The 26581-nt window shown below is 29.3% G+C and overlaps 1 protein-coding gene across 1 annotated transcript; it reads right to left on the reverse strand.

Annotated features, from left to right (window-relative positions):
- Positions 1-795: 795 nt before the first annotated feature.
- On the reverse strand, positions 796-4248 carry LOC109799143 (putative E3 ubiquitin-protein ligase XBAT31). Its single transcript, XM_020359668.3, has 8 exons — positions 3626-4248; positions 3447-3506; positions 3295-3366; positions 3078-3199; positions 2851-2991; positions 2433-2540; positions 1746-2004; positions 796-1596 (listed from the first exon to the last, which is right to left on the reverse strand). The coding sequence occupies exons 1-8, from the start codon at positions 3803-3805 to the stop codon at positions 1195-1197; spliced, it is 1344 nt and encodes a 447-aa protein (XP_020215257.1). The 5' UTR covers positions 3806-4248; the 3' UTR covers positions 796-1194.
- Between the last annotated feature and the right edge of the window lie 22333 nt (positions 4249-26581).

The raw sequence follows: 26581 nt of genomic DNA on the forward strand, positions 1-26581 counted from the left end.
CTTGACAATGGTGCATGTGATTGTGTACAAGAATACATGACCCATTTTTGTAGATATTCGTGCATGTATGTAGCTTCATAGCAGAAACCAATGCTAATGTCTACATTATATTAATATCAAATGCCATGGACGCATCATTATTGTTTAAAAACAACTTGTATATTGAAAGAAAATCAATGACACAAGTTAGCATAAAATAATCTAGTCGATACAAATATCTGACGCATTAAACTAAATTATAAATTTCCAGTAAATTATGCTTACTTTATTCTGAAATAAGATTTTCTTAAACACATGAAGTAAAATAACTAGGATAAGATACTAGATTCCCTCGTTAAAGAGTTTAACTCAATTGATTGAGTTATATGAATTGTTATAATCTCTTGATATTGAGTTCGATTCTTACGAATTAAGAAAAAAGTTTGAATACCTATAAACTCAAATCATTTACTACTAACTGTGCTAGTTTTAGACCTTATTGATTGGTGAAGGCCATGTATGATAATGACATGACTTTTCACCCTATTTTTGTGCAAAATGCTTGTAAGAGTCTCTTTCCGTCCGAAATTATTAGAACAGAAAAGGAGTTGATGCTAATCAGTATTTACAGTTATTGCACCAATGATGCTAATTCTGCACATCAACTTGTTATCTGGAGCCCAGTCAGGTGCAGGTGATCCTGACACATGAACTTGTCCTGATTGTGTTATATTAATTGTATCTTTGTAAGGTTCCTCTTGTACAATGAGTGCACAAATTACTCAACCGACGCAGACATAATCCCATGGCAACCAATTAACAGCAACTACAGGACTTTCCTCATGATTTTATTGCTCATTTTGGTATAAAGAAACAAATCAGAAGCAAATACACAATACATTTTCATATGATCTTAGACTCACGCCTATTTATGAGAAAAAGAATTTCTCATTCCAACCACGACGCCCAAAACCATCGATGCAGGCGATGCTTCTCTCCCAAGTAATAATAATGTTACAATTTACATGAGATGCACCTCTTTCCCACCAACCTTACTCACTTTGCTTAGTTTCCAAAAATAAAATGAACATTTCCCCTTTACTCTTTATATTTTCATTTTGCCTTGCCGATCAAGCAAAACTCGTTACCTTATCTTACCAATATGCAATAATTATTGATAAGCACCACACCAATAACAGCATCATATTCGTATCACTACTGTTTATCATCTTCCCACTCATTTTCAGCAGCAATTTTTCCAGAGCTGCGTCCACCTATCTTTCCAAATGAGTTCACACTTGATAGTCCCTTGATGCTGCTGCTATCACCCTCGTTCATGTTTCTAGTTTTTCTTGACTTGCTTGGCTTGGAACAAGAGATATCAACACCATCTTGATCAATTTCATCAGGGCTTTCTTTTTTGACAACCACCAATCTGGCTATGATGCTTCGGCAGAACGGACAAACTGGTGGGATAACACGAGAAGTAGAAGGGTTAGGCTTGTTGTGACAACACAGGGCTAGTGTGCATTGTGCACACATCTGGTGACCACACTCTTGAACTTCAATTGTACACACTTGCTCAAAGCAGATGCAGCATAATTCAGTCTCACTAACCTGAATTATCAAAATTAAATTAGAGTGCTGCAGCATTTTACAAAAAAAAATCTATCCAATTTCCATAATTCAATCCAATTGCATTTGAATATGTAAGAAAAGAGCCAACTCAAAAAGTTGGTGTAAATTTTTAAAGGGTGTGAAGTTACCTCAGAGATATTTTCCTCTACTACCCCATCAGAGTGTGATGGAGATGAAAGAGAGTAATCACTCCCTTTCAATATATTTTTCTCCCTTTCCCTATTTGCGTCCATCAAGGCTCTCTCTAATAATTCTTTGGCGTCTGAATTAAGCTCACTAATCACTTTCAAAGATGATGGCCATACAAGAGGCTCAGCAGATGAAAGATTCAGCAATGCTGCACATGCGCCGTGCCTATGTTTCAGAGCAACTATGTATGGTATCCGCCTGCATAAACAAAACATACAGTATGAATGTCAATTCAGAAATCCATGAGAATCTAAAACATTGCAAGTCAAATTCTAATTTTTAGTTTTCGTAAAATTTAATCAAATACTATGAGTGTTTACAGCACAGTCATCTTACTCAACTAACTGATTTAAGACCATTTGATAAAAATTTAATCAAATACCACATAACATAAAAAGCTTTCACACTATCAACAAATCTAGAATTGCCATCTCATTAGAAATAATTTACTTATATGATAATTGCTTTTAAAAGTCATATATTGGTGGTTGAGAGTTAGCATCAAAATTAAACTCAAACGACAAATGGGAATACAAGAGGAGGGAGGGCCCAGTAAAACAAATGTCAAATTAAGAATAAGATCAAAGATCAATTTGTTTGTATTGTAATTAAAAGCTATACTGTACCCAGAGGCATCACGTTGAAGCCGATCTGCACCCCATGCCAACAGTTCGCGGATGCAATCCAAGGAACCCCCTTTGGCTGCAAGATGAAGAGGAGTGCTCCCAGGACAACTGCATACACCAGTTCATTATTCCACAAAACAAATGAATACTACATCAAATTCAAGCTTGTCACAACCACAACTTTGAAAGATGAGTAAATTACATAGATACTTCTGGAGGTTTCGTAAGATTTGAACACCTATTTTTTTATCTGAATACTAACTTCTTTTAATTGTTCAAAAAACATTAAACTATACTCCTTTCCTTAGAGGCTTAGACATTAAAGTAACCCCTCTAAAAGTTAAAAAAGTAAGAGGATCTATGTAATCTCAGAAAACCTCAAAGGTGTCGGTGTAATTTACTCTTGAAAGATCATTACCCGTATCTTCCGGTTGAAGCAGAAACAAGAGCTCCACTGCACAATAGAATATGTACACATTCAGACCGTCTTTGACGGGCAGCCAAGTGCAATGGTGTTGCACCCCTACCATCTCTAATATTCACAAACCGAGCAAACCCCCTGCAATCAATTCAATCGTTTTCCTCTTTAAACTTTCAGAAACCACCCACATGAATCAATTATGCTAGAACAGAAAAAGTACCAACCAAGAAGCAGCCACTGGACTAGATTGAGCAGCAGAAAGAATTGCCTTAAGGCAAGAAGAATGGCCATAGTAAGCAGCATAGTGCAAGCAGGTTCTCCCATAACACGCATCAAACATCAATACCTGAAAATTTTTTGAAGAAATTTTTATTCCAGTGAAATGAGGAATCATTGGAATAAACATCATTTGAAAAACAAAAAAAATCAAAATTTTCATACATTAGCATCGGCTTCAAGTAGCTTCTCCACACAGGCGATCTTCCCGTGCATTGCAGCCAACATAAGCGGTGTCTGAATCGTTCAATTAGTAAAGCAACATTTTTTCAGTGTAACAAAAGGGAAAAACCCACATTGAATTCACGGCAAGTTACCTGCTTTTGGCGATTCAACACATCTGGATTCACAGATCCGTCTAAAAGCCACGATAAAACCTAGAGCAATTGGCAGAAAAAAGAAAGAAAAGAAAAAAAAAAAAAAAAAAAAGCAGCAATGAAGGTGAGTAAGCAATCAGGGAGGTTTGGGTGAAATGGAAAAAAGGGCAAAAGGGTACCTGGATCTGGCCATTGGCAGCAGCAATATGAAGAGGAGAGTGGTGATCATAGACAGTGGTGTGATTCATAAGAGAAGGGTGTGTTTGCAACAAATCTGCAACAGTTTGAAGGTCCCCATGTTGCACAGCACGGAATAGGCCATGTTCATGGCTCCCTCTGCAACTAAGCCCCTGACCCATCACTTTCTCTAACACCTCTTCTCTCTTGACTGCGCCACCTTGATTCCTCCACGTTTTGAATTCACATTTATCGAGTTGGAGGTTGAGAGAGAGATAAGGGGTAGCTAGCTAGCTGAATGTGTCAGTGATGAGCAGTTACTGAGACTGACTCAGACATATTCCCACAAAAGGGTAGGCTCCAGCATCCCCATTCTCTAAACTTAACATCCACCTTTTGTTCCACCAAATCCAACTCGTTAATCAGTCCTGCTCGTGTCACGCATCATTTGAATGTCAAAAAATGAGACCTTCAACCTTCGCCTTTCCAATTTCCCCAATTTGACTGCAACTCCTTTCTCGTCAAAACACTCACCTTTTACGTTCTTCATTACCATGTCTGCGGTAAACCATTCTATTTCTTTTTCTTACTCTTTCAATCATCATCCAGTCCCGACCACAATTTTTCGAATCGATTAATTTTTTTAAAATTCTGACACTGGCAAATTATGTTTTAAAACATTTAGTTTTTTATTTTATTTTATTTTAAATAGAACTTGTGTTTACAAACCACGATGTTTTTAAATTTTGTTTTAGTGTTTTTTAATCGATACTTTTATATAATTTTCTCAAATCACATACCATATGCAGATATGCTGATTGCTGAGAGAGACCCTCTCTCCATCTCGACTTGAAGAAAAAAAATTTAACTCGAGGGTTAAAAGTAGTGAATAATTACACGACTTGAAACTTAAAAAATAAAAGTAAATAAGTTTCCTATATTCAAATCATGCCTTTTATTTAAAATAAGATAAAATTTTAAAATCAAATTTTAATTTATTTTAAAAAAAAACACAACTTTTATTAGTTTATATTTAAACAATAATAAATCACATCACGCGACTTTCTTTTAAATAACGTTTACTCCAAACAAGATTTACGTCTTTTTAAATTTCTTTTAGAATATACTCTTTCTTTCTGCACCATACTTGTTTATATTTAATGTTTTTATACATTTATTAAAAAAATGTTTAATATTAATATATTATGTTTAAAATAATATAATTAATATCTTTAACAAGAGCAAATTTTTTTGACATATTAACCAGAATAATTATGAAGTAGGAATAACAGTTGTTAAATAGAAGTGTATGAGTAAAGGTTAATTAATATTACTTAAAATGTATAAAATATAAAAAAACATATTGAAAAAAATTACTAAAACATAAAATAAAAAAATTATAGACAGAAATACCCAATATGAGAATTTTGTAAAATAAAAACAATCCTATTTGTTTATAAAAAGTTTACATAATGCGAACAGTGTCTAATGACAAAAATTAAAATTAAGAATTAAAATTTATATATATTAATTCATCTTATATAAGTAAAATTGTTATGTTTTATAGTTTCCATATGATAATGATCCTTGTAGATAAATATTAAGGGTTTGTTTGATCGAAGAGAATGGAAAGGAGGGGAAGAATAAAAAAATTTGTTTAATTGAAAGGATGTAAAATGACTATTTTCTTATTTAGTTAATAAGGGGAAGAGGATTTTAAAAATTAATGAACATTTATATTTTCATAACTTTAAATTTAATGATATAAATAAAAATATTTTAGATATTACATTAAAAATATTTTAAGATCTTTCCTCTCCTCTCTAAATCACTTATAAACCCTAAATCTTCCTATTTGGAGGGAATTAAAATTGGATTAGGAGCGATTTTGTTTCACTTTGCTTCCCTCCTAAAATTTGAACTGAATAAGAAAATATTTTAAAAATCCATCCCCTCCTCTCCCTTTTCTTTCATTCCCTCTCAACCAAGTACTATGTAAGATAAATTATTTCATAAAACAATATTTATAAAATAAAAACCAAAATAAGAAAATAAATCATATTTTTTTGAAAGTTGAAAACTAATAATTTTTGTGAGACTCCCGTACAGATTTTCCTTTTTCCCCAACTTCTTCTTCTCTAAACTCTCATATTCATTTCTCATTTTCACCATTTCTTCTCTTTCTTGCTGACAAAAGGTGGAAGTGCGGAGTAGCCTTCGGATTTTTTTCCTAGCTGAGTGTTGAGAGCATTCTCTTCTCCCCGTTCGAGTTTCTTCAAGGTCTTCTTCTAGTTTCTTCTCCGTTCCTCATTCATCTCTTCCTGGAAGCTCGGAATCTTTGCCCGAGGTAAGGGAAGCTAGTTTTGTTGTTGAAATAGGTTGAGAATGAGTTTTTGCAAACTCATTAGCTATTGATGTTGGTTGATTTTGGTTGAGTTTTGGTAGAATTTGGTTTTCTTGAAGTCTTGAGGTTTTTGATGAAAATTTGGGGTCTTCTTTAATTTTTGATTTCATGTTGAAAAAGATGGTGTTTTTGAGATGTTTGATGAAAATGTGGTACTTTGATTGAGTTGCATGTGGAGTTTCTGAGGTTTCTTGCAGGTTTTGGACTGAATTTTTGAACTTGGTGCGTTGTTGCTTGGCTTCGCGCTGAGCGCAGTTCTTCGTGCCGGGCACGTGGCCACCAGGGGACTCTATTTAGGCAAGCCGCCGAGCACGAGGTTGGATGCACCGGGCGTGCTTGAGAATGTGGGTCTCTGGATGATCCGCGCTGGGCGTGACTTGGACCGCGCTGGGTGCAATATCAGTTGTGGCAGACTTTGGGGTTTTTGGGTGTGCGTTGAGCGCGACCCTCGTCGCGCTGGGCGTGAGACTCCTTGGGGGTCTCTGCCTTGAGGGCGCTAGGCGCAATTTGAATTGCGCTGGGTGCGAGACCAAGGGGGGTCTCTGCGTTCCCCGCGCTGGGCGCGGGTTTGGGTACGTTGGGCGCGTGAGACTCCTTGGAGTCTCTGCCTGGCATGCGCTGGGCGCAATTTGGTATTGCTCCAGGCGTGTGAGCCTTGGGCTCTCTGGATAAGTCCCGCCGGGCGCGGGCATGTTTGCGCTGGGCGCGCTAGCCCTGGTGCTCTCTGGTTGCACCACGCTGGGCACAACCACGAGTGCGCCGGGCGCGGAGATGTGATTTCACTAATAGATGTTAGAGGTTGTTTATGTTGAGTTTAAGTCGAAGTTGTTGATTATAATGTGATGACTTGTGGTTAACGCTGCTTGTTGATGTTGAGCTATATCAGTTGTATATTGTTGTAATTTGATATGTTGAATTGTATCAGTTGTATATTGTTGTAAGTTGATATGTTGAGTTGTATATTGTTGTAAGTTGATATGTTGAGCTGTAAAGTTGTGTTGTGTTGTATGTTGATATTTGATGATGTAGGTCGTAAGGCTGAGTTGATGTAGGCCGCAAGGCTGAGTTGTTGTAGGCCGCAAGGCTGAGTTGATGTAGGCCGCAAGGCTGAGTTGTTGTAGGCCGCAAGGCTGAGTTGTTGTAGGCCGCAAGGCTGAGTTGATGTAGGCCGCAAGGCTGAGTTGTTGTAGGAGATCTCCGAGATGATATGCGTGACGACGCATTGTATGCTTATTGATGATTATGCTGTAAAATCGACAACATGTATGTTAATGAAGAGTTGATAGTTGTAGTTGTTCATATTACTTAAATCTTCCTATATGTTATTTTTTTTATACTAGCTTACCCTTTTGTTGTTTCCATGTGGTTGGACTGCGATGATCATACTATGTATGGGAGCAGAGCAGTGATAGGTGGTGGCTAGTGGTGAGTCTGCAGCTGGCAGGCGGAACTGACTCCTTTTGATGTTTTGTTTGTTTCAGTTACTTGGTATAGTGGCTTTGGATGTATTTTTATATTGTACACCCTAACTCTAGTCGGATTGAAACATTTGTATATATTTATATTCTAGATCCTATATTTATATACTCTTTCTATTCTGTCTAGTGTTTTAAGTGCGCTGTGGTTGTGAGTGTAGTAATCAGCCAGGTTGTTACAATTTTTATGAAAATAAATCTTACGAAAATATATATTTATAAAATAAGTGTTAGATAAGTATTTAGTCAATTTTTCTTTACTCATATATGTATGTCATAAAGAGGTGTCCAAATTATGTTATAAAAATGTTCGGGAAATTTTGTTTTTTTAATTGTAACTTGGTGGAGAGATATAAGCATATATTTAAGATATGTTTAGCTTGTGTAAGACAAGTGATACACATTTTATATATATGTCAATAATTTTTGTTATTATTACTATTTTTATATTTAACATCTATATAAAGATCTAATTATTTCCAACTGTTTCGTGCTACAAATAACAGGAAAATACATGGATTTTCTAAGAAGAATTTAAAAAATATATATTTTTAGTCTTTTAAAATTGAGATAAATTAGTTTTTTCCAGTAATTTAAAATTAATATTTTTAATTCTGTAATTTTAAAAAATATTGTTTTATTCTTTCAAGATCATCTACGACATCATTGAAAAGAGCAAATTGAATTGTGTAGCATTAATTAAATTTGAAATAATATTTTCATCATTAGGTAAATTTACATAGTAAAATCACTAATAATATTTTGTTAGAGAAATTGGAATAAACTTTATTTTTTAAACTACAAAGACTAAAAATATTTATTTTAAATTTGAAGAATTAAACTCAAAATTATCTCATATTTAAATAATTAAAAATATAAGTGAAGAGAAAAATAGAAATCACAATAAAAATAAATAAATAAAACTAGTGATGTTATGAAGAAAAAAAAAAGGAAAATAATTTTAAATTTTAACGTATTATTGATATAAAAGTTATTATATTATTAATTAATTAAATATATTTTAAATATAATTTTAACGAGATTATTATAAAAATCATCAATCTTATTATATATACAATAATCTATAATTGAATGGTAAAGTAAAAAAAATAATAAAAAAAAAGTATCAATATATTCCAATTATATATTTTGAAATGTAAAGAGAGTGTAAAAAAAATAGACGTAAAAAATTATAACTCTAAAAAAAATAATTTTATTTTATTCGTTCTCTGAATGTGTCTCGTGATATATATATTTAGCATTTAACATTTCTACCTTTCTTTTTTTGAATAAATTCTACATTTCTACTTAGGTTTCGCACCATATACCACGTTACATTCACATCAAGTTATATATTATTTTTGTCATAAATGTTATAATGATTTACTTATTATAACATATTTCTTAAAAAAAATTAAAGCGTTAAGATGAAATCTATTCCGATCAAATTACTAAGAATGATTTTGAACTGAGATTTAACTTAATAACAACGACATTGCTTAAAGAAACAGATACCTTTGAAACGAATTATCGTCGTGAGTGAAACTTTGATTAGTCAATTATCCACTCTCCCGTCAAGGAAGTCAAGTTGTTTTATACTTTGAGAATCAATTTTGAATATATCAGATAACTAAAGAAAATCTTACTTTAAAATTTTCCCTTCTATTTGAAAAAGAAAAAATAAATAAATAAATAAATAACTTTTCTATAACACACTTAGTTTACTGGTGGCAAAGTCAAAAAAGGCAGCAAAATCGAACTTCCAAAGAAGGGAGCGGTGTTTCGTTTCCACATGAACAAGAAGCAGCCTCTTCAACGAAAATACTTTTTCACATTACTTTTATGCTAATATCTAAATTTGTACAGTAATTTAGAATTTTTATTTTATGCATTATGTTTTTAATTTTCTAAATTTGGAATATTTATTTATTTAGTCCTCAAAATTTAAAATTTGTAATTTTAATCTTCAAAATATCAAAAATTATTATTTTACTCTCTCAAATTTAAAATTATATTTTTAGTCTCTTTAATTTAATTTAAAAAAAATTATTTTAATCACTCGACTTAATTGTTCAACTGTGAGACATGTAGCGTTGATACATGTCATTGTTGAGATACATAAAAATTAAATGAGAGTAAAAATATGTTTTAGAAATTAAAATATTTCATTATGTGGATATAAGTTGTGGTGCTTCAAGAGTGCACTTAAAAGCCTTTAGTAAGTAAGTTGACTTTTAAATGGGTAGTTATTTTTAAGTTGTCTTATTTAAATTTTATGTGGTATCTGTGTGTGGGTAAGGTCAATGCATATGTGTATAAAGCGATCAAGCAAGTAAAGTACAAGGTCAGAGACTTAATCTCTAACTGAATATTGAAAGGGCATAATATTTTGAGGGCAGTCGGTTGGCTAATCCTATAAGTGACTCGATATTACAAGTTAATGTCATAGTAAGCTCACACCTAAATTGTTATACCCTTATAGAGCACTAGACTTCTTAGTTGGAGTGGCGACATATAAGAAATTAAATTAAGTTGTTAAACAATATCTTTAAGAGATCTGAAGTTGTTTATACCTAACCTGATTACGATAATTTAAACATTGTGATTCAACAGGATCTAACTACTTAAATTGTTTACCTCTATTATAGAAAATATCCTTAATTTATATGCGAGATGACACATTTGTTGGATATTGTTAAGATGAAGTTGTTAAGTTGTTTTATGCTGTAAGTTGTATGTGTTGTATTATTGATAAGCTAAAGGTTGTGGTGTTAAGTTGCCTTGAGTACTGATTTAGTTGTTTATGTTGTATTGTCACAAGTTGTTTAATTATGATTATTATGTTGATTCTTTTTACAAATTTACCATTTTTTTCTTGTGATTGGAATTGCGATAATCATACTTGATATGAGAGTAGAACAAAATTAACAAGATTAACTTATCTGGAGGTTGGAGGGTCATGCTAGAAATGATCAACTTTTGTAGTGATACTGCTCTTATGCAATTTTGACCATGTATAGATTCTTGACTGGCGAGTATGATTTATTTTGTGTACTGTGGTATTTAGTGTAAATTGTATATATGTGCAGGAATTATTTTAAGTTTTCCATCTTATGCATATATCTATATGGATAAATGACCAAGTATTTGTTGCATGATAATCCTAAGCTAATTGATGTTTGTTTATTCTTTTTCTTGCGTTGAAATGAACTATAGTAATTATAATGATTTGTTAGATCCTTACAAATTTATTAACAACATTTGATCATAAGAACTAAACCAATTTTTCCTTCTTCAAAATATAGGGATTAAAAATTAATAATAAAAATTTATGAATAAAAAATATATTATTATTATTTGTTATTATTATTATTAGAAGTTCAATTTTTTTATATAAATAACTGTATTAAAAATAATAAATAAAATTACCTTTATTATTATTATTATATTTATTTATTTATTTATTGTTATTGTTATGAAAGTTTAATTTTTAAAATAATAAATAAAAATTATTTTGTTATATATACATATATAATTTGGCCTTATTTTTTAAAAAAGTGAAAACTCTCACACTTCACCTCATTTTAGACGAAATTTTTTACAGAGTACCTTAAAATACTTACACTCCTCTCCTCTTTTCTTATACCAACCACATTCCATTTTTCAATTTTTCTTGGCCATCTCTCCCTTCTATTTTCCCAAACACTGCCTTACACTTTTTTTTTAGGTCCAATGAATCGGAAAATACCATTAATTGCCGTTATTATTGGGCTCATGATATATACACCTCCTTTCTTTTATAAGTACACCTCCTTTATTTTTATTTTAAAAATTATTAAATTTTGTAAACTTTTTTTTAATTTTTTAATTTTAACCTCCAACTTTTAATTTATTACTTTTTTCTTCTTTTTCACATACTTTTTTTTTCTTTTAATTTTCACATGCTACCAAAATAGGTGTAGTGAAAGAAAGGTAAGGAGGTGCATGTAAAAATTGAAAAAAGATAGAAAGATATGTGAAAAAAAAGTACTAAATTAAATATTGTGTATGTAAAATTAAAAATTAAAAAAAAAAGAATATTTTAAAATTTTAATTATTTTTTTTAAAAAAAGGAGGTGTACTTATAAATAAAAAAAAAAAGGAAGTGCATATATCATGAACCTTATTATTGCCATGTGATGTGATTGGCAAATGTTTTATGGCGTCCATGATCAGCCCAAGAAGCCAGCCCATAATAGAAACCTGGGCTCTTTTTTATTTATTTTTTTAAAATACAGTTTGTATAAATAATAGACAAATCAGTCTCTTAAATATACTGCTAATCAAGATTTAATTCTTACTCGAAATGACTTTATTAGATAAATTATTATCACTTTAATAATAGTTAAACTCTGCTACATAAATAAAAAAAACCTACTTATTGGCCACAAAAAACTCTAACTTGGTGCAATGGGTGCATAACGCATAAAAAAATATAAAAAATAAAAAAAGATACGTTGGTGGTGCATAGGAAAACAATCTTAATACCTTGTATAAACATGATGATGAGAAAGGCCCAAGTTTAAATATGTAACATTTTAAAATTAAATAAATTTGAATTGGACTCTTACTTGGTCATACAGGCCTAAGATCGTGTAGCCTATTGATTTTTATTTTTTATATTTTTTTTACAATAGGGGATTAAGAGCCTAGACTAAAAACTAAAAAAAAAGAACAGCAAAATCATCTACAAATAAAGGAAAATGAATCCAGTTATAAGTATGGTGAAAAATATGCATGCCTATAGAAAGTTGAAACTTACGCTTAATAAATCTATCACTTTATTTGTTTCCCATAAAATGTAATTGCACTCTAATATATGATCTTGATTTATCATATTAACCACTTTATTTAGTAGTATATAATAAGAGTGTTCTCAATTACACTCCTCATTTAGCAACTTGACTATCAAGACAAACTCCGATTGAATAATTCATTTATATAGTTGAAGTCTTATATATACTTTTTTATCAATCATATAACTGTAATTTTTATTTTTAAAATTACAATAACAATATCAAAATTTGAATTTAAGATCATATACAATTACATACTATTCCAACTTTTTATTATTAAACCAACAAAAGTATTAATTTAAGTTTTATAACTAAGTCATAATATTAGTATGCATAACTAAACTCCCTATGAAATTAGTCTATCAATTATCTTTCAAATACTGCATCCCTTCCAATACTTAGTTAGAAATTTTGACCCCCAACCTTGTACATTATTTGATTTTGATCACTTTATACATGTATGTCTCGACCTTACTTTCATGTGGATTAACATTTGTCACTTTTAATTAGTATAGTTTGACCTGACCCTTATACTGTGATCACCTATAACTAGTATGTCACGATCGTGCCCACATATTGCACCAATTAAGGTTTTAAAAAAGACTCAATTATTCACTTCAAGAGTCAATTACTTAAGAAGAATTTTCAACAACTAGGCTACATAGAGCACCACACTAATATCCCCACAATTGTATATTCAACTTTCAAAAACATCCGATCCTCTAGTCCTAAGTTAATTAACACAATACACCTTGATGCCTCAAGCATTATTAGCACCATCACCTTAACAAGTCAACAATTAATTATCGATATACATTATCATGGTCAATTAATGTATATAGAATCAACTTCATTCAACAACATTCAACTATCAACAGTTTAATCATTAATATACATAATCTCGTATCAATGTATAAGAAACTAACAATGTATATCAACATACAACATGTAATAGATTTAACTAACATATACATGTTCACCATTTTCTCAAGAAAATAGCACATTTTCATAAGGCAACTGACGTCCGACACTATTCTCCCACGCTCGGTGTCATTGAGGCAGAGAGCTCTCAGGGTCACCCCAAGCCCGACACCACTCAACCTCCGCCTTACATGGATGAGATTGAGAGTCTTTATTACTTTCACGTTTGACGTGACTAAACTCTATGTCCGACCTCATTTCAAGTAAAAAGTCTCTACTTAACTCATGTTTGGTGTCATCAAACTGGTGTTCGATATCATCTAGGCAGAAAGCTTTTATCTAGATCATGCTCGACACCTCTCAACTAGGGGGCTGACGTCACCAAGTTAGAGATGGTTTTCTCTCCTCAAGCTTGATGCCATTCAACCCACGCCTAATGTGATTAAGCTAGAGACATTTATCTCATCACGCATAGCGTCACCAATCTTGCATCCTGCGTGATCATAGTAGAGAATCCTTAATTTGAGTCATGCTCAGTGCCATGAAAGCGTGTCCGACGCGATGGTGATTTCTGCACTTGGAAGGATCATGATTTTGCTCAATCCACCTAAAACTCAAAAGATTTCAAACATGCAATATAACAATATACATCTAATCATCATGCTCAACTCAATTCTCATCAAAATAACAACATGCAAGCAAGGGTCATTCAAATTCACCAAATCCCTCTCTTGTAAAACCAAGGACACTAAAGCTCAACAACAAACTTAATGGTGTGTTTGGATGAGAAATTTTACAAATTCAAGAAATTTAAAATTATTGGTATTTGAATTACTTTTATTTTAATTTATATTATTCTTAAAATATTTTGTTTAGATAAGTCAATTCAAATTTTTTAAACTTTAAATTGTTAAGTTGAATATCATAATTTGATTCCACATAGTAAAATTGATTTTAAAAATATTTTTATGTTGAGATTTTTATATTAAATTTTATAAAAAAATATTAATCCATTTTTAAATATTTAATAATTTTAAAAATTAATATTAGATAATATTGAATAATTTTAAAAATATTTTTAAATATTTAATAATTAAAAGAATGAAGAGATAAGATAAAATATATATATATATATATAGGTGAAATAAGAAGAAAAAATATGAGGAATTTCAAATTATTACTTTTTTAGAAGAATTTAAAACTCTATTATTTTAAGGAATTTCACAAATACTTGAATTTCAAATTCTTTGTAAATTTCCCATCCAAACAAAGCATTTCACCAAAGAATTTAAAATTCTTCAAATAAATGAATTACCCTATATAAATTTCTCATCCAAACACACCATAAAATTAATGTAATTAAACAACAAAATTGCAATCATCCACCAAACCATTTCATGCACAACAAATCGATCATTCAACAAAAAATTAGTTTTAGCTTCTCTTACCCAAGAATCAAGGAGAAACAAGGAAGAAAAGGGAAAAGAAAGAACAAAATGAGCTTTTTCGAAAAAAGTCTACAAGACTCAACAAGCTCTGATTCACGACTTTATCAACTTGAATCAACAACCACAACTACTCAAACTTCCAAGGAAAAAATCACTCTCTTTACAGAAGATTTAGAAAAGAAGAAAAATCTCACTAACTTTAGAACACTTCTCTTTAGATTATCTCTCAAAATTTATTAAGAATAAACTTATGAAATTTAGGTCTTAAAATACATCTTATGTACCTTTCACTTAGAGTCAAACTAAATCTCTGTCTAAAAAAATCTTTTAAACGCTTAAAACTCATAAAAATTTCTTAATTTTTAGAATTTTTCAATAACAAACCACAAAACTACCACAATATATAATTATTGATAAAAATAACAATAATTAATAAAATATATAATATTATTTTGAAGATTTAACATTAAGTAAACTTAAAGGATGTTCATTGAATTAAACAATGTAAAATCTTATGTTTAATAAGTCAAAAATACCATATTTTACATTTTTACTCATTTTCTTTAATGAGATAAATAAAAGTCTTATATATATATATATTTTAATTTATAAGATTCTTTTATCATAATATAGGATATTATTTTAAAAAAGTTATATATTATCAACGTAATATCAACTAATAAAAAATCATAATTAATAAAATTTGCAAAATAGTTACTAAAAAAATCAATATACTTATTTCTTAGAAAGTGAAATAAAATTTGATTTTTATAAAATTGATTTGTAAAATTATATATATATATATATATATATATATATATATATATATTATAGTTTTATTATTAATTGATGTAAAATGTGATTGAATGAATCATTTATACGATAATACTTTTTTATATATTTTTTTATAAAATTATTTTACTTTTGCACATATGTATGTGTGCCTTGGTCGATGAATGGAAGAAAAAAAAACAAAACAAAGAAAAGAAACGAAGTAGGTTCCTAGGGAGAAGGGATTGTTTAGTTGTAGAGCAGAGTATTTGTGTATTGTTATTTTTTCTGAAAAGAAGAAAAGTGTGACTTACACTTGCAGTTACATGCATTGGCCACCCTGGTGGGACCACATTGGACGGTCACGATTCATGATCCTATATGAATGGATGGCCTTGATTCATTGCTCTTCCAACTGTCACCATCCTAAATCACAGCATCGATTCATTGCTCTTCCAAATCGTATATTATTGCTTTTACATATGCCGCTATTCGCTCCCCTTTCGGTCCCACCTAGTACCTACAACTTACATGCAACTTGGAAAATCCTTCATTTTACACACTTGACACTTATATGTATATTTTTAATCTTTTTTTTTTTAATTTAAATTCTTTAAATTTATAATTTTATAAATTATTTCAATCCATCAATGTCACATGTAATATTACTAGAAGAAATAAATTATATTAAATTATCAATTATGTATCATAAACTAAATTTAATATAATGCTTTTAGTAACAAATTTATTAGTATTGATTTTTTTTCCATAAATTTATTAAAAATATTTTTTTATTTTAAATTATAGAGACACAACATAGTCTTAATTTTAAAAAATTAAAATAAATTTATCTCATATTCAAAAGATTGAAAATATCTTTAGACTCATATATAATAATAATAATAATATAACAATATATAAAAAGAAATAATCTTTTTTGGTGTTTACTTTTCTAAAGATAATCATATTTTTATATTATTATTATTATTATTTATTAATTTATATTTTAAAATAAAATAAGAAAATATGTATATAAAAATAATTACATGTTTAAAAATAATAACTATCAATTTTTTTTAAAAAAATTAATTAATTAAATTTATTTTTACATAAACTCGAAATACCTTTTTCCTGCTTATAGTAATAATAATAATAGAAGTATTAGATTCTAAATATATTGTCAAATTTTACGATGAAATTCACTTCTCTCTTATTGTGTGACTTTGTGGATCATTATAATGGGGTTGAACCGTTGAAGTGAAAATTACCCCATCATTTACAATTTTTTTATTCACAGTTACCAAAATGCAACTCTTGTGTACGTAATACCTAAGGGGTATTATAAATTAAGCTCTACGTTATAATTAATGACATGGATAATAAATGCATTTATGATTACATTACTAAATTTTTTAGTGAATAAGGTTATACATCATCCCTAAGTAATTAATTATAATGCCATATATGTGTGAATAGGATATTTATGGCCCATACATAACACACCTTGTTCAAAAGAACAAAACGAAGTCTTTTAGAAGCTCACCTAAGAATATACATATAATAATAATATTGATATATCCTTGACCAATTCTTCAGCACCTGTAAACTTGTTTGGCCCGAAACATAGAATCTAAATTAATGAGACAATGTGTTAGTGAGTATTAAAACATACAGCAATGTACATATAAATGTCTTATGGTCTTATAAATGCATAACATTTTCAAAACCTTTCATAAACATTTACACAATCATAAATATAGGATTATTAGATTTTGCATGTTTAACTATTTTTTCCTACAACAACGCATTGAGTTAAGACTTTAACGTAATGTTTTATTGAAAAGAAATGAAAAGAGAAAAAGAATTTTTATAAATTTTGTGGAGAGAAGGAATTGAAGGAGTGAAGGAATTTTTAAAAACTTGATTTATTTGACTCAACTTTTAAAAGGAGAAAGTGAAAATCCTCTCATATTAGCTCTCCTTTAATATTAGGGTTTAGGGACTTAAAAGGAAAGAGAAACATATTTAAAATATTTTTAATATAATAACTAAGATATTTTTATTTGTGTTGTTAAATTCAAAATTATAAAAGTGTATAAGTAAAATAATTTTTAAAAGTTCTCTCTCTTTTATGAATTACATAAGAAAAAAGTTTCTTCTCTTTCTTTGAACTAAAAATATTCATAAGTATCTCTTATTATTATGTGGTGAACTCCTATTTATATGAAATGAATAAAATAAGGGAGAAATCTTAAAAATGAAATGAATAAAATAAGGGAGAAATCTTAAAAGATAAATGAGGTTAACGAACTAATTTTTTTATGCCGAGATTTTATATAAAAAAAGAGTCATATATTGAGTTATATTTATTCAAATGAAATGTTCTTTATCTGATTGAAAGTTTAAAGACATATTTACAACTTATATTTCCGACCATTAAACCAAAATTGATTGCTATGAAAAATAGTTTAGAAATACATTATATAATCATTGTAAATACTTTATGTTAACCTCACTTATAAGAAGTTTTGCCTTGAGCAAATCATTATCTTCCATTCACCTATTCGCTTGAATAAAAATGAGACTACTAAACAATTAAATCATAAATGATATATATTTTTTAATCATATGGTCCTAGTAAAAAGAAAAAGGCCTATGACTTAGTTTGATTTTTTCCTTCCTATCACTCTTGAAGAGTGAAACTATATGTGCAACTGTACAAAGGTTTTATTATTATTATTATTATTTACACAATTCACGCATTATGTTAAAATCTATAATAAAAGCTAATCTATATACACATAATATAATTTCTGCTTATTAAACATGATTATTATCATTATTATTGACGACCAAAAAAAATCATTTGATATAATGCTATATTAGTTTCATTTTGAGAAATTGTAACCGGTCTTAAAATCCTTTTAGAAGTAAAATATTATTTTTTAAGAAAATTTATTTATTTTTAGGGATTAACTTAAGCGAGAAACCATTGTTAATTTCATTTTTTTTAGGATATAGAAGTTTTCACGATTTTCTATTCATAAGTTTTGTTTTGTTAAAATAACTATTATTACTAGTATGATCGAGGTATTTCGTGCTTTTATTAAAAATAAAATAAAATAAAAATTAAGTAATAAATATAAATTAATCTAATATTATAATTAGTCAATTAATTTTAAGATCTTGATTTAAAAAAAAATATTATTTTTTTAATTTTTTAAAATGAAAGGGTATAATAGTCAACAAAATATGAGAATTAAAGTAGTTATTAAAAGATGTATCTCCTTTATATATTAATATAGATTATCACTTTAGTGTTATTTTAAAAATACATTAAAATGAATTATATGTAACATTTTCTTAATCTCATAATTTTGAATCACAGGTAAGTTACGATAATTTTATGATTTTAAAACGTGTCTCTAAAATCAAAATGGTTTGAAAAAAAAAAGGAAAATTAAGGATTTGACTTGTTGTATCACTCTTGTTAATTTCACCTTTAACATGTATGAGTTGTGACATCTTTCAAATCATAAAATTTTAAAATAAAAATAGTAAAATTAACAAAATCATAACATATTGAAAGAAGTATGTAATTTTAATTTTCTCATTGTTCCAATGCATAGAATGACTAGTTCAATTTTTTTTTCCAAAGCTTGGAGTTGTGAAATTGCTTTATAACATCCATCATCCTTTTCCATATCTCACTCTCATTTTCTTATATATTCATTCAAACACCCCTCAAGATATGCTTTATACACTTTAACACACTGAAATTTTGCCAGATTTCTTACAGACTTTAGTTAGTGTATTTGCAAGAGACCGCCACCTTCAACAATCCATCCACCACTGTGCGAGTAGATGGTTGAGATTATTTTAGCCACTTTTTACAAGCTAGTAATACAAATGTGCTCAATTTTCTTTTGAAAAACATAGTATATTATTAAATTTTAAAACAATTGCCGTAACTAATTAAAAATAATATAAAATTATAGTTTAACAATTAAATTAATAAAATTAATTGTATATAAACTTATAATAATATAAGAGTTAATATTATATATATATATATATGTATGTGAGAGAGAAAGAGAGAAATTAAAAACATACATTGATCAAAATTAATCCCTTAAATAAATCTTAATAAATCAAAAGATTAACCTTAACTTCCAAACAAAAGACATACTAATTAATCTCTTTTAAAAAAGTGTTAAAATAATAAAATTATCGTATTTAATTTTTTTTTTATATATATTACAAATTTAATCAAATATGTATTATTAAATTATGTGATATTATTCGTGTATCAAATTTTACATATTATATATATATATATAATAATATATATGTGAGACCCCTTCCCTCTTCTTTTCCTTCTCCAAACATCAGAACCATCACTCTCAATTCTCTATTTTCTTTTGTTGGCTTTTGGTCTCAAATTCTCTGGACTCTCTGGGTGTGTAGGTGCTGACCAAGTTTAGAAGAGCTAGCTGATCTGTGTGGAACTCTTCCTTTCTCAAACTCTCTCCTCTTCACTTCTCCTTCTTGTTGTTCTTCTTCCCGGAAGCTCGGAATCTTTGCCCGAGGTAAGGGAAGCTAGTTTTCTTGTTGTGTTTTGGCTGAAAATGGGTCTAAGAACTCATTTGGTTGTTTATGATTGCTGATTCTTTACTGATCGGGTGGAAATTTGAGTTTTTGGGGTCTTTGGGGTTTTGAGAAAAATTTGGGGTTTTTCTTGTTTTGTTGTTGCATGTGTAAAAAGGTGGTGTTTTTGGACTCTTGGATGAAAATGTGGTACTTTGAACCATTTGCATGCTGGATTTCTGATTGTTTTGCAGGGTTGGGTGAAATTTTCGAACTTGCTGGTGTTGCTGCTGAGCTTCGCGCTGAGCGCAGTTCTTCGCGCCGGGCGCGTGGCTACCAGGGCACTCCATTTAGGCAAGCCCGTCGGGCGCAATGATGGGTGCGCCAAGCGCGCTTGCGAATGTGGGTCTCTGGCTAGTCCTCGCTGGGCGTGACTTGGATCGCGCTGGGCGCGATATCAGTTGTACCCTGATTTGGGCTTTTTAATTCTGCGCTAAGCGCGACCCTTTTCGCGCTGGGCGTGAGACTCCTTGGGAGTCTCTGCCTTGAGGGCGTTGGGCGCAATTTGAATTGCGCTGGGCGTGAGACCAAGGGAGGTCTCTGCCTTCCCCGCGCTGGGCGCGGGTCTAGGCACACTGGGCGCGTGAGACTCCATGGAGTCTCTGCTTGGCATGCGCTGGGCGCAATTGGTATTGCGCCAGGCGCGAGTGAGCCTTGGGCTCTCTGGCTGGGTCCCGCCAGGCGCGGGCATGCTTGCGTTTGGCGCGTTGGCCCCCTGGTGCTCTCTGGTTGCACTGCGCTGGGTGCAACCACGAGTGCGCTGGGCGCAAAGATGATAATTCACTATATGCTGTCTAATGTTGTTTTATGCGGAGCTAAGTCGAAGTTGATGAACATGAAGTGATGACTAGTAGATAAAGCTGTTTGATGATGTTGAGTTGTATCAGATGAATATTGTTGTAAGATGTCTCGATGTGCTGTAAGATGATATGTTGTGCTGTAAAGTTGTGTTGTGTTGTATGATGATATGAGCTGTTGTAGGCCATAATGACTGAGTTATTGTAGGTTATAATGGCTGAGTTGTTGTAGGCCATAATGGCTGAGTTGTTGTAAGCCATAATGGCTGAGTTGTTGTAGGCCATAATGGCTGAGTTGTAGGCCGAAAGGCTGAGTTGTTGTAGGAGATCTCCGAGATGATATGCGTGACGATGCATTATTTTCCATTTACGGGTTGTTGTACAATCGATGAGATGTAGGCTGACGATGTGTTGATAGTTGTAGTTGTTCATATTACTTAAATCTTGCTATACGTTGTTCTTTTTATACTTGCTTACCCTTTGTTGTTTCCATGTGATTTGGACTGTGATGATCATACTATGTATGGGAGCAGAGCAGGGATAGGTGGGTGGCTAGTGGTGAGTCTGCAGCTGGCAGGCGGAGCTGATCCTAGTTGATGTTTTGTTGTTCAGTTACTTGGTGTAGTAGCTTGGTTGTATTGTTGTACATTTTGAATCTAGTCAGACTTGGATCATGTATATATATATATATATATATATATATATATATATATATATATATATTTTAGACACTATATGTATGCACTTGTTCCTTTCTGTCCGATTTTTTAGGTGTACTGTGTAGTGTGTAGTGACCAGCCGGGTCGTTACAATATATATTTATGTATATTTTAAACATCATAACATATATTAAAATAAAGTGATACGATATATGATTTGTATTTTATTAAATTATATGAATTTTTGCACATTTTATCTTATTAATAAGAACATGAAATATTTTGATTGAATGATCTGAATAAGTTATATTTACATTCTACTTTCACTTTAAATAAAAAAGGTATTAAGGCTTTGTTTGGATTTGAAGATGGAAAATGAGGAGTGGAAAAGGAGGGATTTGAAAGGAAAATGAGTTGAAAGTGAGGTTGTTTGAATTAAGGGAAAGTTAGTGGAAAGTGTAGAGAAAATTTGTGAATTGATTGATGTGATAGATAAAAATAAATTTTTTAATTGATAATTTTGTAAGATTACTATTTTGTCCTTAGGTTAAAAAAAGTTTGTAATTATTATAATTAAAAGATAAATATAAAAATTTTAACTAAAAAAATAAATATAAAATCTTAATTTAAAAATAATTTAATTTAAATATTTGCTTTTAAATTTAATGATAAAATTAATTTAAGATTCTTTTTTAATTTTATTATTAGCAGTTTTATAATACAAATAAATAATATTATTATTTTAATAATTTAATTGATATTTTGACTATATTTAAAATATTGAAAAAATATTTTTTCTATGATTTAAATATTATATATATATATATAATATAAGATAAATTTTATTTAAATATTAATAATAATGATAATAATAATAATATTTATAATAATAAATAATAATAACAAAATATATTATGATAATTATATTTTCTAATTTTCATTTTTACCCATAACAACCAATTTGGAACGGCTCATACTCAACTAGGGTTTTTAAGTCAATTTAGTAGTTTAGAATGACCCGTTCTAGTTTTGGAACGACTCGTTATACCCGTTCTAAACTACTAAATTACCCTTATTTTAGTAGTTTGGAACGGTCTGTTCCAATTTTGGAACGACCTGTTCTGGGCCACGACTGAAAGTAAAAAATGCTACCATAATCGATTATGTATGACACATAATCGATTATATGCAATGCATAATCAATTATACACGTGATGGACAATTGCATTTTAGAAGAGCAACCACGTCTTTCTATCCTTGCCAACGTGACTTTCTCCGTTTTTCTCCATGATTTATCGAAGAACCCTCCGTATAATTCTCCCGTTTTTTCCCGCTTTTCTTTCTTCATATTTCACTCGAAACAAACACGTTCCATACATCACTTTTGATTTACATGAATAGTCTTTTCATATAAATGTCATTTTGAAAGTTTGGTAGGTAAGCTGTTTGATCATGTCTTCTCTATACTGTATATAATCATTTTAGTATTTTATTTTTGTTGTTGTTTAAAAAGTGTATTTGGCCTTATTATTTAATTCATTGGTATATTGTACTTGAGTACTTACTTGTGATTTGTGAATTTGATCCCTTCTCGATTGGTGTCTGCCGTGTTTGGTTGTCCACATCGATCCGCCGTCGCTGCTTAACTGGGTCCAGCCTTACCTGGCTCCACTGTTTTTCTTAAAAAAATAAAATAAAATTGGTAAGTTAGATTTCGAAAGTTCACCAAGTAAGAAATATGATAAATATTAAAATTTTATAAACACAGATATTTACAAATTACTTACAAATTTAGTCCGAAAAATAAACTAGAAATAATTTAACCACTTGTTTTAAAGTGAGGATATTCAAAAATGTAGTTTATCTGCTTTTATCTTAAGATGATAATTTTATATTTAATTATTATGTTCTCATAAGTAAAGAGAATTTTAAGATTTTGTAAAAAATTATTCATTTTTAAAATATATTTTAGTACAAAATCATAATTATTAATAATTAAAATTTGTTTTAAATATTCTCAATCATGGTCTCTTAAAAAAAGAAAAGTAGATGAGAGAGTACACCTTCTAACATCAACATAGATAAAAGCCATGTTCTTTTGGAAATATGATTTGGTTCCATAATCCATACAGACTGTACCAAGTTTAGTTTACTTGAGGTGGGTCCACTGTATATGTAATGTGTGGCCACCCTTCATCTAACTGCTTTGACTTTTTATTCCTAACTCAGGGATAATATAAGGACACCGTGTCCTTCTATGCTTTCTTATAGGGTCCCACACACTTTGGCCGCCTTACCCAATTTGCTTCCATGTTACATCTATTCAAACATTAGGACCGCATATGCTATGCTACATTAATTATAACCAACTTAGAATTCCAAATTTATCTATACTAGTTTTTATAAAAGGAAAATCATACCAACTAGCAATATACACATTTCTTTTTTAACATTTAACATTTAGTTTCATGTTGAATGGAATGATATACACTACTTATAGGCATCTTTTTTTATTATCAAATAAAATAATACTAATTTAATCTAAATTTATTTTAATTTTAATCACAAAATTAAAAATATCAATATAACAAGACAAATATGAATAATAGATTTTCGTTACTCAACTATCTATTTATATTTGTTTCTATCCGATGAGTTGAGCAGCCAAATCTACTATCTATATTTGTTCTACTATATTAATATTCTTAATTATATTGTTAAAATAGTTTATCATCACTTTTATTTATTATATGATACAAATATATTTAATTAAATTATTTATGAATAATCATTTAGTATCAATTTATTATCTATTGCATATTTTATTTGTAAATATGAATTTTATTGTTATTTTCTTAGTATAATAACAATAATATTTATATTTATTTATTAGCAAAGTTAATTTCTTTATATAATAAAACTATTAAGACAAACGTGGTACTGGTACCGGCGTATTTTCTTTTTAATTTTTGAAAGACTTTTCTCCTCGTTTAGGTTATAGTTTTTACCAATTGATTTATAAGGCTACTAATTAAATTAAACTATTGTTAATGACTTGGGATGTGATTTGAATTTAACATGGAACCACATGATTTTTTATATGCCAAAAACAACTTCCTTTTGCGTGTCTTTTTTTTTTTTTTTTGACTTTTTGTACGATTTGACTTAGCAACACTAGTACAAAATTATAAACTATGCAATATATTATTTGTAGGGTTTAGTATTAATCATATTGTAGGTAAACTTTCGAAGGATCGATCTCGATATTCTCTCTCTCTCTTTGAATGAGTGTGGTATTATATATTAAAACATTGATAAGAAGTTCGTAACTTTTGTTGATGAATGAATCTACGATCTCTACAGGGATAAAAATGATGAAAGAGAGATAGAAAGAAAAAATATGTATGATGGGAAATATGGACAAGGAAAAAATTACAAGAAAAAAGGTCCTTTTGAAAGTTACAGATTTTGTAACAAAGATACGAAATTTCTATAAAAAAAATATACTCATTCAAAAAAGAGTATCATATTATTTTTAGAATAAGTACAACAAATAACATCTAAATATGTAATTAAGCTGAGGGGTTGATGACATTGACATTGGCTTGTCGTAAATACCCTGGTGCTACCGCTACGTGATTATATATGTGCATTTCATCATTAAGCCAACACGATAGAAAATTTTAATTATTACACAAGACAAATATATTTCTTCAAAATAAAACTTAGAAAGAAAAAAGAACAAACATAACCATTTAAATCATAGCAAAGTTATCACCAAGTGAATGAATGAATTAAAATAAGATATTTCTAATTTCATCCGTAATCTCAGATTTAAATCGTCTTTTTTTTTATATTTATAATATTCTTATTTTATTTAAGTAATATTGTTTCTAGAAAAATACACGCGTGTAATAAAAAAATATCTAAAATTGCAACCAAGGTATACACACCTTATAATATCTTCGGTTTTTTTTTTTTCTTTCAAAATTATAATTTTTTTTTCAATAATGGAACATGCAATATGGTACATCTGCAAGCTAAGAGTGTGCTTGCCCTCACTTTATTTATTTAGTTCACCTTTCTCTTAAAAAAATAATAAAAAAAACTCAACCATACACTTTCGCAAAAACTATTAAAAAAGAAGAAGAAACTTTTCTATAAAACAAAATTTATTTGAAAAAGTAGCTTATAATTTAGTAAGGAGGAAGAACCTTTTTATAGCTTACAGAAAGTTTATTCAAGCAGCTAGTATCTTCTTTGAATCTCAAGTCGACCTAATTAAAATGCCATTATTTATTTTTCACTAATTTTCCAATTGTAATGCATCGTTAGTTTCCCCATTAAACAATTCTCATAGATTCTAGTTTATTTTAAATTATGTTTACTTTTATCATTGTTTTTAAATCGTTTATTTTGAAAAAAATAAAAACATTATTCTCTATTTTTTTTAATTTCTCATTACATGAAATAAAAGAAGTTACTAAAATGATGAGTAATAATATAGTCAAATAAAATTATGAAATTTTCAAAAAAAAAAATTCCATTTTATTCTTAAAATTTAATTTATATTTCCTATATTTAAAAAAAAAAATTTTAGTTAAGTTTTTGAATTAGTTATTACAACAATATTTTTAAATTTTCAGCTAAATTTTTGAACTTTTAATTACAATAATAAATTTATTAAATACATTTTGAATTCATAGAATTTTGTTATCCTTTTGAAAATATTATCCAACGATATATAGAAAATTTTAATTATTTTCTCATTTTAATTGATACATAAAGTTGTTTAATTAATAATATAATAAAACATTTGTAAATAATCTTTAAGTTCATTTTATTAATTGAACAATTTTAATATATTTGAAAATCAAAATTTTAAATGTATATGTTCTAGCACTTTTTATATACTTTTGTTATCAATAAATTAAAATCATTAATTCTTTTGAATCACCATGTTATATATATATATAATACTCACAAATTTTGTTAATTAAT

Source organism: Cajanus cajan, chromosome 8, assembly GCF_000230855.2.
Source record: "Cajanus cajan strain Asha chromosome 8, NIPB_CcT2T_4, whole genome shotgun sequence".
NCBI classification, from domain to species: domain Eukaryota; kingdom Viridiplantae; phylum Streptophyta; class Magnoliopsida; order Fabales; family Fabaceae; genus Cajanus; species Cajanus cajan.